Source organism: Octopus bimaculoides, chromosome 15 (assembly GCF_046866305.1).
Source record: "Octopus bimaculoides isolate indiv1 chromosome 15, ASM4686630v1, whole genome shotgun sequence".
NCBI classification, from domain to species: domain Eukaryota; kingdom Metazoa; phylum Mollusca; class Cephalopoda; order Octopoda; family Octopodidae; genus Octopus; species Octopus bimaculoides.
This window is the reverse complement of record NC_142942.1, coordinates 30,172,623-30,185,245: the sequence shown is the minus strand read 5'-3', so window position 1 is coordinate 30,185,245 and position 12,623 is coordinate 30,172,623. Positions and strand designations below refer to the sequence as shown.

The following is a 12,623-nucleotide window of genomic DNA, read 5'->3' as shown; positions in this document are numbered from 1 at the left end:
AATTTTCAATAATCCTGCTGGCTATTTTAGACATTGTTGTCTTAAAAGATGCTGATATTCTATATATCGTATCAATGAGATTTGACTGATGATGTCCAGTAGACTGATATCACGTGATATGGTAGTTTTAGTGCCATTCACAGACGATTCTCCTCTTCTACAATCCATGTGTGTACTTATATGCACCAAGCAGAGTATCCCTCGAGGCTAAGACAGGGCCATGACAGCCGATTCTCGTCTGCTACGATTTTTGTGTGTACTTTTATGCACTAAGCGCCTATTTGATAGGATATCTCAATGCAGAATTCGATGTTCTAACAAGACATCCACGTTAAGTTGGATATAAAGATTACCATACATTGAATGTTGCTTGTGAAAGATTCGGTTGCTATTTCGCAGAGGATCCGTCATTGGATTATATGTCATAACTATTCCTGTGTATCATTTGATATTTTTTTTTCTTTTAAAGAAATGAAATGGCTTGGAAAATTTCTCAAGAAAGCCTCGTAGCTTGCGAAAATTGTGCACGTACGTTTCTTCCAGATCGTTTAATAGTGCACCAAAAATGTTGTAAACCAAAGCAAGAAACATCTACGTCTACACTTAAATCTAAAACCCGGGAGGTAGGTTATCATTTAATCATGTATCTATGTATATTTGAATGTTATTTTGCATCAAACTTTTTTCTTCTTTTGTTTCCTTTGCTTAAATTAAATTGAACATTTATTTGTCTGATAGTTATTTAGCTCCAGATCAGTTCTGATCAAGTATGATTCGGTCATAACTATCTCGCCTTTATTTCAGCCATTATGCATCTAAAAATACATTATCTAATGTTTCATCTATTTAAAAACGGTTGGGTATGGTTTATTCTCGACCTAAGGAGTTATTCTTTGTAAGCCTAGAATGTATTCTATCGTTGAAATTTATAGAAAAGCAGACGAAGACAGGTGTATGAACAAGTGTATTAATTTGACGCTCGGGAAAAATGAAAAAGTCTTTCACGTTTCGAGCCTACGCTCTTCAAAAGAAAGGAATAAGAGAAAATAAACAGAGAGAGAGAGGAGAGAGAGAGAGAGAGAGAGAGAGAGAGAGAGAGAGAGAGAGAGAGAGAGAGAGAGAGAGAGAGAGAGAGAATAAAAAAACTTGTAGATTTCAGCGGGCCAACATGGCGATCTATCGGTCTCTTGTCGAACCGTGAAAATTTTAAAATTTGGTGTATTGATGTAATTTTCCACACTGAATCTCGGAGGATACTTTTACTTGTTTCAGTCATTTGATTGCGCTCATGCTGGAGCACCGCCTTAAATTGATTTTTAGTCGAAGAAATCGACTCCAGGACTTATTCTTTGTAAGCTTAGTACTCATTTTATCGACTCCTTTCACTGAACCGCTAGGTTACGGGGACGTAAACACACCAGCATCAGTTGTCAAGCTATGATGGGGAGACAAACACAGACACAAAGACACACATACAAATACAGACATACATACGACGGGCTTCTTTAAGTTTTCGTCTACCAAATCCACTCACAAGGCTTTGATTGGCTTGAGGCTATGGAAGAAGACACTTGCCCAAGGTGCTACGCAGTGGGACTGAACCCGGAACCATGTGGTTGGGAAGCAAGCTTCTTACTACACAACCACGCCTGAAGAAGATTTGGCAGATACTTCTTGCTCGTTGAGTTGACTCATTTTGTAAATACGTGTGAAGTATGTTTCATTGAAATGTTTGGTACAAATGAAAAAGGACTGTAATATGTACACTTCAGTCAGAGCCAACTCTCATACGATAATTGAGATTTAGCGCAGCGAGTTACAAGTTAATGAAACATGTTAATTATACAATGATTTCGGTGATGCTTAATTACAAGTGAAGGTATTGAAGTAGCCTGTATTAAATGACTTGAGCAGTGATGGCGAATCTATGATTTCTTGTCAGTAGTATCATGTAATGGACTTTGAAAAACGAAAATCTTCCTGCAACATCATGTCAGAAAATACCTATCAATAAACATTTGCTTAAATCTAAAATACATGGAAGTAAAACACCAATAACAGAATTATTTGATTATTGAAAAATTAAAATGTTGACATACTGAGTTGGTCTAGTGTAATATAAATGACGAAATAAGGACTACTCAAATTTAGGCTACACACACACACACACACATACGCGCGCGCGCGCGAAAACTGCGTAGGAAATATAGAATCAAATTCACGTCGGCACAAGGGATGTATTCAGCTTTTGTGTAATGAAGACTATTCTCTAAAACATTTTGCCTTGATATAAACCTGGTTAAAAACGTGGTTATCTTCTAATAAATGTGAAGAAGCATCATTTTAGAAAAGTTTGTAGCAATAATCATGCAGAGAAAATCAGCTGAAACTCAACATATGTATGGCAGGAAAAGAAACTGGAGTCAACTATCACAGGTCGCAGAACCATCGCGAGAAATTCGAGTGGACTTTTGAATTGAATCAAGAACTGTATAAATTGTACAAAAAAGCTGAAGACGATCTCTTGACTATTTACATGAAAAGGATGAAGAACGACTGGAATCTAAAGTACGCCAACTATTTACATTTCAATTCGTTCAGAAAAATATGCTGCTTTTCCTACTAGCCCCCAAAATCGTACATTAATTAAAATTATGGATAGAACAGGGTAATCTTCTCCCCAGAAAACGCCAAAGAAAACGGACCACAACCAAATCGACAATAATAATAGAAAAATAACATTGAGATTTGGCTGCCGCCGTTACACGAACGAGCGGTATCTGCTTATGAACAAAGAGAAATGAATGGCGAATGTAAACTACTCAAAACAAAGCTAACAGCAAAATTTGAACAAGACTTTGCCATTTACATCATCTAACAATTATATGAGACGAGTCGATAGGAAACTTGCCGAATCTATGATCGATCAAGTCGTTAAAGAACAATTTATATGAATTAAAGCTTCTAACTTATGGACATTGAATGTCTTTTTGTATTGTGGGATAGTTACCTCTTGCCACAGATAACAGTAACAGCAATCTATTGTAGCGGGTAAACACAACCAAAATGGGTAACCTTCTCCAAGAACTTATCGACAGACGCAAGAACAATATTAAGTAATTGGATAGTGGTGTTAAGTATAAAGTGAATAATGAATTTACGAACTGTCAGCTGTGACTTTATGATAGATTATCAACGGCTTATAGGAAATACTAACAAGAGACATGAACGGCTAAGCTAATTGCTCTTAAACTCGAAATGCAAGCGGCAGGCGAAAAATTTCGTTACCTTAAAAAAATTAAAATGTAGGATTATCCATCGCAAGTTAGCGTTAAACCTCCAAGTATATTGCAGTGGGAATGACCATACCACCAAAGGTCGTAAAAGTCTTTCCCCCAAATTATGTAGAGTTATCTGGGGAATTATCTGGAATGTAAACAAGCAATATTACCATGATGCAATGTTTTCTTTTCAGCTGCACAACGAGTATTATGCAAAAGTTTCTCCTAAAGTACATAGTATCATTAGTGAACCTTTCTTGACAGTTACTGCAAAATTAACAAACAAAAAATTGCATGAGAAGAGACCTAATACTCAGTTATTGGTGCAGAAATTTCACGCCCCGTAATATAACTATTGTAAACTTCTTCATAAGAACAAATTATGTTAATACAGTTCCATATGCCCACGGGCATATGGCGTAGTGGTTAAGAGCACAGGCTACTAACCCCAAGATTCCGAGTTCGATTCCAAGCAGTGACCTGAATAATAATAATAATAATTAAAATAATAACATGCAAAAATACCTTAGGAATGAGAACCCAGGTTCGAAATTTCTCCAAGACACCTGAAGAAGGCTGGAGGGTATATCAGCCGAAACGTTGTGTTAGCAACAAACAACAGGAGGACAAATATCCGTCGAATGTAAATAATGTAAATTATGTTAATCTCGCTTAGAGTTAACTCGCATCTAAAACCCAGGAGATGCATACGACAAGAATCTAAAAGTCCGTAACTTGCTTAAATGTTATATATAAGCTATGCATAGGTTACTGGATTGTATTCTTGAAAGATCATTGCAATGTACACAACGTGGTGACTGATGAGCTGATAGAAGTTTAAGTGTTTTCCGAAAAACCTTATCACCAAAGTTGTTCTTAAAGAAGAGAAGCAGCACTATCAAAGTCTATTGACTCCGGCCGAATTAAGAAAGTGTTTGATTCATGGGTAATAGAGTCGCTACACTTCCCAATGCTCCAGCGGCTGTAGTTTATGACATTATGTCAACAGCATGGTCCGCAGGATAAGGACAAAAGCTACCTCGACTACTGTACTTATTAAAGAGAAGTAAGCTATCAATAGGAATATATCAGGGTAACAACTTATCTCTAATGTTTTTCTCCTATCATTGAACCCCCTTTCAGGCCTGTTAAGGAAATACAAGTGCTATGTGATTAAATTTGTAGAGGGAAGAGAAGTTAATGTCACCCATTAATGTAGCCTTAAAATGTATTCAAGTAATATTCACGATATTAAAGACAAAACTAGTGAAACTTAATTTGGTCAAGATGAATGTTCTTATTTGATAGACAAAAGAGAAAAGATTGTAGACCAGACAAGGAAGATGGATAACAATGGCCAAAACTATCTGCTCTGTCACTAATGATGTATGCTACACATATCTCCGAAATAAAGAGAATATTGCACACGATGCTGTGAGCGAGAAAAGAATACTTCAGTAGACATCGAAAGATACCGAAGTCAGAGCTGCCAATATTCAATAAAATTATATCCAGCAACCATTTCACAGTGCCTGTTCTAGTACGAACCGGTAAATTCGTTATCAACAGTGACACTAGATTTATGCTAAATGGATAGATGGAGGCAGAAGAATGAGGTCAGTTCAAACGGCCTTTGAATGCCGCATCGTATCGTTTACACGACACCTACGGAACAGTAAAGAAAGAAATGAATACATCACCTTTATACTCTAAGGTGAAAACAATGACGTCATGAGATTTGGTAAAGAATTCCTAAATAGGTACTCTGAGTATAAGGTTGTTCCATGTGAACCAAGGTTATCCGGACTGACCCACTTAAACAGTAGTAAAATACTCATTATACCACCCGAAAGTTATGCATTGATACACATCCCGCATTTTAGAGAATACCAACCCAACAACATTGACAAAAATAATGCTATGCACAGGAAGGATTGTTCTGTTGGCTATGAGTGAGGCACACCAGAACCAGAATGTATCCACACCTTTACAATTAAAGATCACTGCTGTGACAGTCCAATGAAAACTGCAGATCGATATAAGCACATTAGGCCAGATATTGTTATATTGGAAAGAAGCAAGTCGTGTAATGTTATTGAAATCATCATCTAAGTGAATGTGAATATCTCGTCAAAGATTAGAGAAAAGAGCATCTTTTGAGATTTAATGAGAAATTTACAGATCTTATGTACAAGCAATAGATTTTCATTTGTTTCTATTATCATAGATCCACTGATCTATGAATAAAAACCAAGAAATTATGTGGTTCTCCAAGTTAGAACAGAGCAAACTTATTCACATTCTTCAAATACAATCCATTAGTTGTACAGCGAGAATTTGTAGAAATTCAATGAGATTTTCTACTTGCGGTTCGCGGACAGAAGATATGCTCACAATCATACGTATATATGGAATGCACAGTGCAGACACACTCACATGCAAACAATAATGAAGCACACACACTTGTGTACTAAAGGATCATACACACCAACTACATGAGCACAATTTTACCTACACACATTTACATCAGCACACGCGCAAATACACATACACACACACACACACACACATTGTCCGTGAGTGGCTTGAATTCTGCAAAATAACACACTCAATCACACACACACACAGGCACACACACACACACAATATTATAGAGCCGCCATCAGTCAACATTGACTATGCATTTGTACATGCGTGTACAAGTCTGGACAAGATTTTATAAAGACTAGCAGTAGCTTATGCAGGCAGATCTCTCTCCACGCCACTGACGCTTATCCAAAGAAAAAGTCACTGACTTTGGCCGATACACCTTGAAGCCAGTTTCGTTGCAGGTGTTGATGTTAAAACGCAAAGAGCCGGAGAAGATACCACAAGGCATCTTGCTAGATCCCTTAATACTTCCAGCAATTCACTTCCTTGTCTGGAAATTTTTATCGATTCCGAAAGGATGAAAAGCAAAATTGACCTCAGCAGGATTTGATACTGTGACACACACACACACACACACACACACACACACACACACACACACACAGTGCGTTAACATGCAGATTGTGTTTGTATGTAGAGAACACCATTTTTTTACAACCATGTTACATTGAAAAATTACAGTACTCGAATTTGATGTTTTTATTAATATCATTTTCACATTTCCTAATTAGTCTCCCGTGTTTAGAGCAATGTTCCTAGACTTTCTTGGCTGTTAATGGTATTTATATTCCTGCGTTTTTATGTGTATTTTTTAAGCACGAAGCAAATGATATATAGTTGATTCACATAGTTTGTTGGGTTAACCTCCAGTTTCGGACCCAGGCAAAAAAAATGAAAAAAAAAAAAATAGTGTAATAGGTGTAAAACAACATGTAGTAAACGAATATGCAAAAAAAGAAAATGCGCGCTGGCGAACGAGGTGGTGGTGGGGGGAGAGACGACTCGGAAAATTCACATCGGGAATGTTCCGAGCCCTCTCACCACTTACCCGTTCGTCGGTGCAATTTTTTCTTCATATTCGTTTACTACACATTATTTTACACCTAGTACACTACTTTTTAAATTTTTTTTGTGACGGGGGTGGGGGTGGATAATTCACAAGATCCAGTAACCCGACTTCGACACCCGGCCACCAAAAAAGAAAAAAAAAAAAAAGAAAAAGTGTAATAGGAGTAAAATGTGTACTAAACGATTATAATAAAAAATGCGTGCTGGTGAACAGAGGGTTGAGGACAGGACTCGGAAAATTTACACGATCAAACTCACAGGATTCGAAAACTCAACGTTAACACCCGGTCACAAAAATGAAGAGAAATTAGTGTACTAGGTGTAAAACAGCATGTAGTAAACAGATATGAAAAAAAAAAAAAAAAATACGCGCTGGCGAACGAGGTGGGTGGAGAGGACCAGGGAAATTCACACACAATCGTAGACAAAACAGATGCAGCACGAATTTTTGTCAGGATTTTGTCTTCGTTCCTTGGAACGAAAATATTTACACACAAATGAGATTTACATATTGCAGTGAAACTAACGGGGTTTTTTTTGCGTTCTTGAATGGCTGCAATAGTTTCTGTTAATACCATTATGCAGAAGACGGAATCGAAAATATTTTGTGCTCAAATTTTTGTTTCCATCTTCGTTTATAGCATAGATAATTTTTCCTCTGAAATGCCACCTTCAGCCTCCCGGATGCACTGGTCGGCCCGAGGCTATAGTTGAAGACACTTTCCCAAGGTGCCATGCAGTGGGACTGAACCCGGAACCGTGTGGTTGGGAAGAATATCCATTTTCTTAAGGGAAAAAATAGGATCGTGTGAATTTTACTGCCCCCCCCCTCGTTCGCTAGCGCGCATTTTTGTTTTTTTCATATTCGTTTACATGTTGTTTTACACTACTTTTTTTTTTTTTTCATTTTTGTGACCGGGTGTTAACGGATCCTGTGAGTTTGATCGTGTGAATTTTCTGAGTCCTTTCGCCCCCGTTCGCCATCGCACATTTTTTTGTTGCTTTATTAAACTGTTTGATTTATGTTATATAATTTTGTCTTCATTAAGCTACTAAAGAATAACTAATTAGAAATGATCTTTCGAAATCGCATCTCTCTACATTGTTATTACGTTATACTTACTATATGGTTTACTGAGTGGCAGAAATGGTAAGATGCAAGATTATATGTATTGATACAGTTAGATACATCTATTTACGGGCTGATCTCAGACAGTATCTGTGTTGATTTTTGCTTTTCATCTTTTCACAATTGACAATTGTCAGAAATAAATACTTGTGATAAACTAGCTTCGATTAAAGCTACTAAATGGCAATTGACCTTGGAATGAATATTGATTGTATGTTGACTAAAGAATCGATAACTGGTCGTCTGTTTCACTAATTTTAACAAAGATGTAATGTCAATAATATAGGAAAGGTTGTCATTGTCATTGTTCAGCCCAACACTAGTCATGATTGAGTAAAACTATATTGGCTCAGAGATATTTCAACCGCGATCATCTTGTCTTTTTTTACTTCTAAATTACATTATTCAATGTGTTCACTCCTTAAGGCTATAAGAGTGATTTGCGAGAAATTTGGTTACTATTTCTAACAGATCGATCGACCATGTAAACTTAATTATCTTGGTTTTAGAAAGGGTTGTTGTTGTTGTTGTTATGTGACACGTTAGTCCTATTCAAGCAAACATGGAGGTATAAAATATATTTTAAGTGTCTAATTCCCAGTCTCATGTTGCCGAATTCTACCAATGACACTGCTTACTTGATAACTTTCATCAAATATCGATAGAATGAGAATCACATTAGTATCTCAGTTTCCTTACAGAGTAACAGCATCATAGTGTACTCACCTCATAAAATAGTTAATTTTAAAGAGGGTGCGAAGTAGTTAGATCAGCCGAAGTAAATACATCTTTTGATTACGACCAGAAATCGCTATGTTAGTTGTAAGTTTAGTGAATTAGCTCAAGCTTTAATTGAAATTGCATGTTAGATCCAGCTTACAAAGAATATACTAGCTCTGTATAGCGTGGCAAATGAATAAGAGCTCCACATGATACGTAACGTTGAAAGCTTCGACTTCATGTAATGGAAAAAAGAAGTCAGCTTGGGCGAAGTTCATTCTTCCCCGTGGATATTGCTGTTTTTTTTTGTTGTTGTAATTACTTTGCCCCAGGTTGATTCTGATCGAGTAAATCTATTTTCAATGATGTTCCAGCTGCTATTTCCATCCTGTCCGTTTTTATATATAGCGAGTATAGAACCACATCTCTAGAGTGTTTATTGTTTTGAGAAGGTAATGTATGATTTGCAGGAGGTTCGGCTGTTACTTCTAATTGTTGCGTGACCATATAAATGCTTCTTTTGTTGGTTCGTACTAGGTTGTGATTGCTGTTATTAATTAGCCTCCCTTGCAATCCAGCCGTGACTATCCATCTTCTTCTAGTATCTCAGACTTACATTATCTAATGTGCCCTTCCTTTCTTTGCGTGACTGTGTTGACTGTAGTTGGAAATCGCAGGGGACACTTACACCAGCTCTATGGGACCCTCACTGCAGACAAATGCATCATCAATAAATGAAACATTGTAATCAGAATTGAATAATCGGATCAATATCTATCGATATTTCACTATAATACCTTTATTTTTTTCTTCTTTTTCAGCCTTTCATTTAATTTCTTTATTGCTCCTTTCATCCCTCGATCTTTCTTTCTTTCTTTCTTTCTTTCTTTCTTAAATGAAATTTTAATGGAAAATTCTATGTCACGATTGAAGGAAGTCGTCTAAAATGACAACGTTGTATAGAAGGTAAAACAGACTCAGTATCTTTGCGGAGGTCTTATCATGCAATCAAGCCGTCAAAATTGACACGTTGATATTTCATGGTTTATCATACATAAAATATAAATGTGCAATGAAGCATAAGTTTGTCGTGTCTTGAGATTAATTTACGAGCACAAAAAGAAAAATGATGAACAAAAACAACAGTATTCTTTCAATGGTAATATATAATAATGCATTGAATATTAACGTGTCCGTGTGTGTATATGTAAAACAAATTATGTCATTTGGTACGATGGTATATTTTTAATGGATTCTACTTAAATGCATGTGTCAGCAAGTATGCATGATGTGTCTATTTTGTAATGTATATTTCTATTTACAATTGTTCTCTCTCTCTCTCTCTCTCTCTCTCTCTCTCTCTCTCTCTCTCTCTCTCTCTCTCGCTTTTTCTCACATAGACATGTACACAAAGACATACTCATATCTGAAGAGTTATTTAGCTTTAATGTAAAATAATCTGGATAAAAAGCACTAAGAATATAAATGCTTATAGTTAGCTACGTAGATACATTTGCCTCCAAATCTATAGATATCAACGAATTTACATACATGTACACATGCATACTTGCATATAGATATCCGCATACTTACACACACACTGTATGTGTGCGTGTGTGTGTGTGTGTGTGTGTGTGTGTGTGTGTGTGTGTGTGTGTGTGTGCGTATACACAAGTATACATTATATTATGGTGGACAGAAACTCGCTCTGGGGTGAGCGGACAGCAGGAGAACTCTTCAGAGGAAGAACTCTCGTCAGACAAGTATTTCTGACCTTTAGTTCCCGACATTCTAAGGGGGCCGGGTCCACATAGGTAGTGACACTTTGGTGGTGTCCTTTTGCTGTTATTTAAGTTCCACCTTTAGTGGGAATTGAACTTGGAACCTTTGGGTACGCTTATTGTTCGGCCACATAGACCAGCGCATGATCTTGCACTGTTTCAAACCGTGTTTCGTTCTTTCAATGTTTAGTGGCTAGCTGTATTTCTTTTCACTTACATCTATTATTCCTTTTCGCCTATAACCACATTAAGTTCATCTCAGCTGTTTCTGACGGTCGTTTCATTGTCGCTATTCTTTTGCGACCCTTGATTCCAAGCTGATCTAGTAGTTGGCGCGTGGAAGTTGCGACAAATTCCGAGCGCCAACTTCCACTGCTTTTACTGTGTAATGGTACCCCACTTTTGTTAGTTCTTTCACAGGGTCATCATACTTCCCCATCTTGAATTATATAATGCTTTCAAATTTTCGCCCAAGGCCAGTGTTTTATTATATATATATATATCTTGAAATCAATTCACAAAAGGGAAGTGATGAATGAAAACTGTAAAAATTAAGAAATCAAAAGAATAAAACAGAAATAAAATTTGTTACATCCAAAGAGCTTTGAAGCATAACGGCAAGTGCAGCTCTTTGCCTGTCGAATAGGTGAACGCAATCAAGTTTTACATTAAATGTAATAATCATGTGTGCAAGAACATATATATATATATATATATATATATATATGTGTGTGTGTGTGTGTGTGTGTGTGTGTGTGTGTGTGTGTGTGTGTGTGTGTGTGTGTGCATGTGGGGACAGTTGTGAATATTTCGGGCAATACTATGATTCATTCATAAATACATGATTTATAAGTATTTATGAACTGTGTACTGATTAATATTTACTAATTTATCGAATAAACTGCTAAAGCTGATTGGGCAGGGTATTATTAATAGTCAAAATAGTTAACGGGAATCTTCTGGACGAAAAACAATTGACCGCAACAGAAAGCTCAAAAACATTAAAAGGGATTCGAAACTGAATTATTAACAGGATAACATAAAACTTATATATATATATATATATATATATATATATATATATATATATATATACTTTAAGTAGTTTATGCACAATTTTATATACTTATAGACACACCACTCATAAAATAAATATTCACTCCTACTTTTCCATTTTTTCCATAAACAAAACAAAACCAAAAGCATCCCGTACATATGATACAACCTTTAGTTAAATCGCTTATATATCTGCCACGTAAATATTTGTGAATATTTCATGGAATTGCACTTATGCGCATGCGTTAAGTGATGCGTGATATAAGAAACTTTGTTCGGTTTAAAAATTACAATTGTCACTATCCAATCACCACCGCCATCTCCACCATCAGCACCTCCATTCCGTTTCTTTAAACTAAAAGGTGTGTCGTCCAAAACTGGTCAAAGCCCTTCACAAAATTACACGCGATTCCTTCACTTCCCCTATGATCATATATAATATGAACCGCCTTTATCCCAATCCTCTCTAAAATTTTCAGCATCTCCTTCCTAATCTATCTTTTCTCTGCAGACGTTCAAACTGCGATTTCAAACAAAACAACAATAACATCAATATCACCTATACGGAAGAGCTTTCAAAGGATTTGTGCACTGTTCCTCCTTCTCCCCCTCGTCGTCTTTCTCTTTCTCCGGTGTCGTTTCAAACTCGAAAGAAGGTTGATTATAACGACCTCAGTACATGACTAGCACATTAATTTATCAACCCCGAAAGTATGAAAGGCAATGTTGATTTCGACTGGTTTGAACTCAGAACAGTTAGAACCAGCACAAATACTGCAAGGCATTTTTCTCGACGTTCTATTAATCCAATCGACTACTAAAATAACAAAATAAAGTATTCTAGTTCTGAATTTGTATGAAACATTGAATTTTTTTCAAATTGTTTTGCTAACATTAGTACATATAAGATAGTCTCACCTGCGTTTTTTGTCTATAGTTAGCTACTAAGAAAAACGATTGGTTCTTCTTTAATTTTGATTAATTAAAATATCTCGGTTCACTACTTTATGTCAGCATTCACTTTATATATCGACTATATACGTGTTAAAGTGCAGATACAACTGTTTACTTGTATAACAGTGACAGTGTGTTGAAGTTTCCAGAAGACCAAACGTAACTTTATTTACACAGCAGTTACAGCAATGCTACCACAGGGCA

The 12,623-nt window shown here is 36.3% G+C and overlaps 1 protein-coding gene across 7 annotated transcripts in view; it reads left to right on the top strand.

The window, feature by feature from the left end:
• Positions 1-12,623, top strand: part of LOC106870248 (zinc finger protein 474) — a 161,892-nt gene that overhangs the window by 120,944 nt on the left and 28,325 nt on the right. For all 7 annotated transcript variants that reach the window (XM_014916607.3, XM_052973221.2, XM_014916455.3 and 4 more), the window contains one exon: positions 470-623. In XM_014916607.3, the coding sequence (XP_014772093.1) occupies positions 470-623 (154 nt within the window). The remainder of the gene's footprint in view (positions 1-469; positions 624-12,623) is intronic.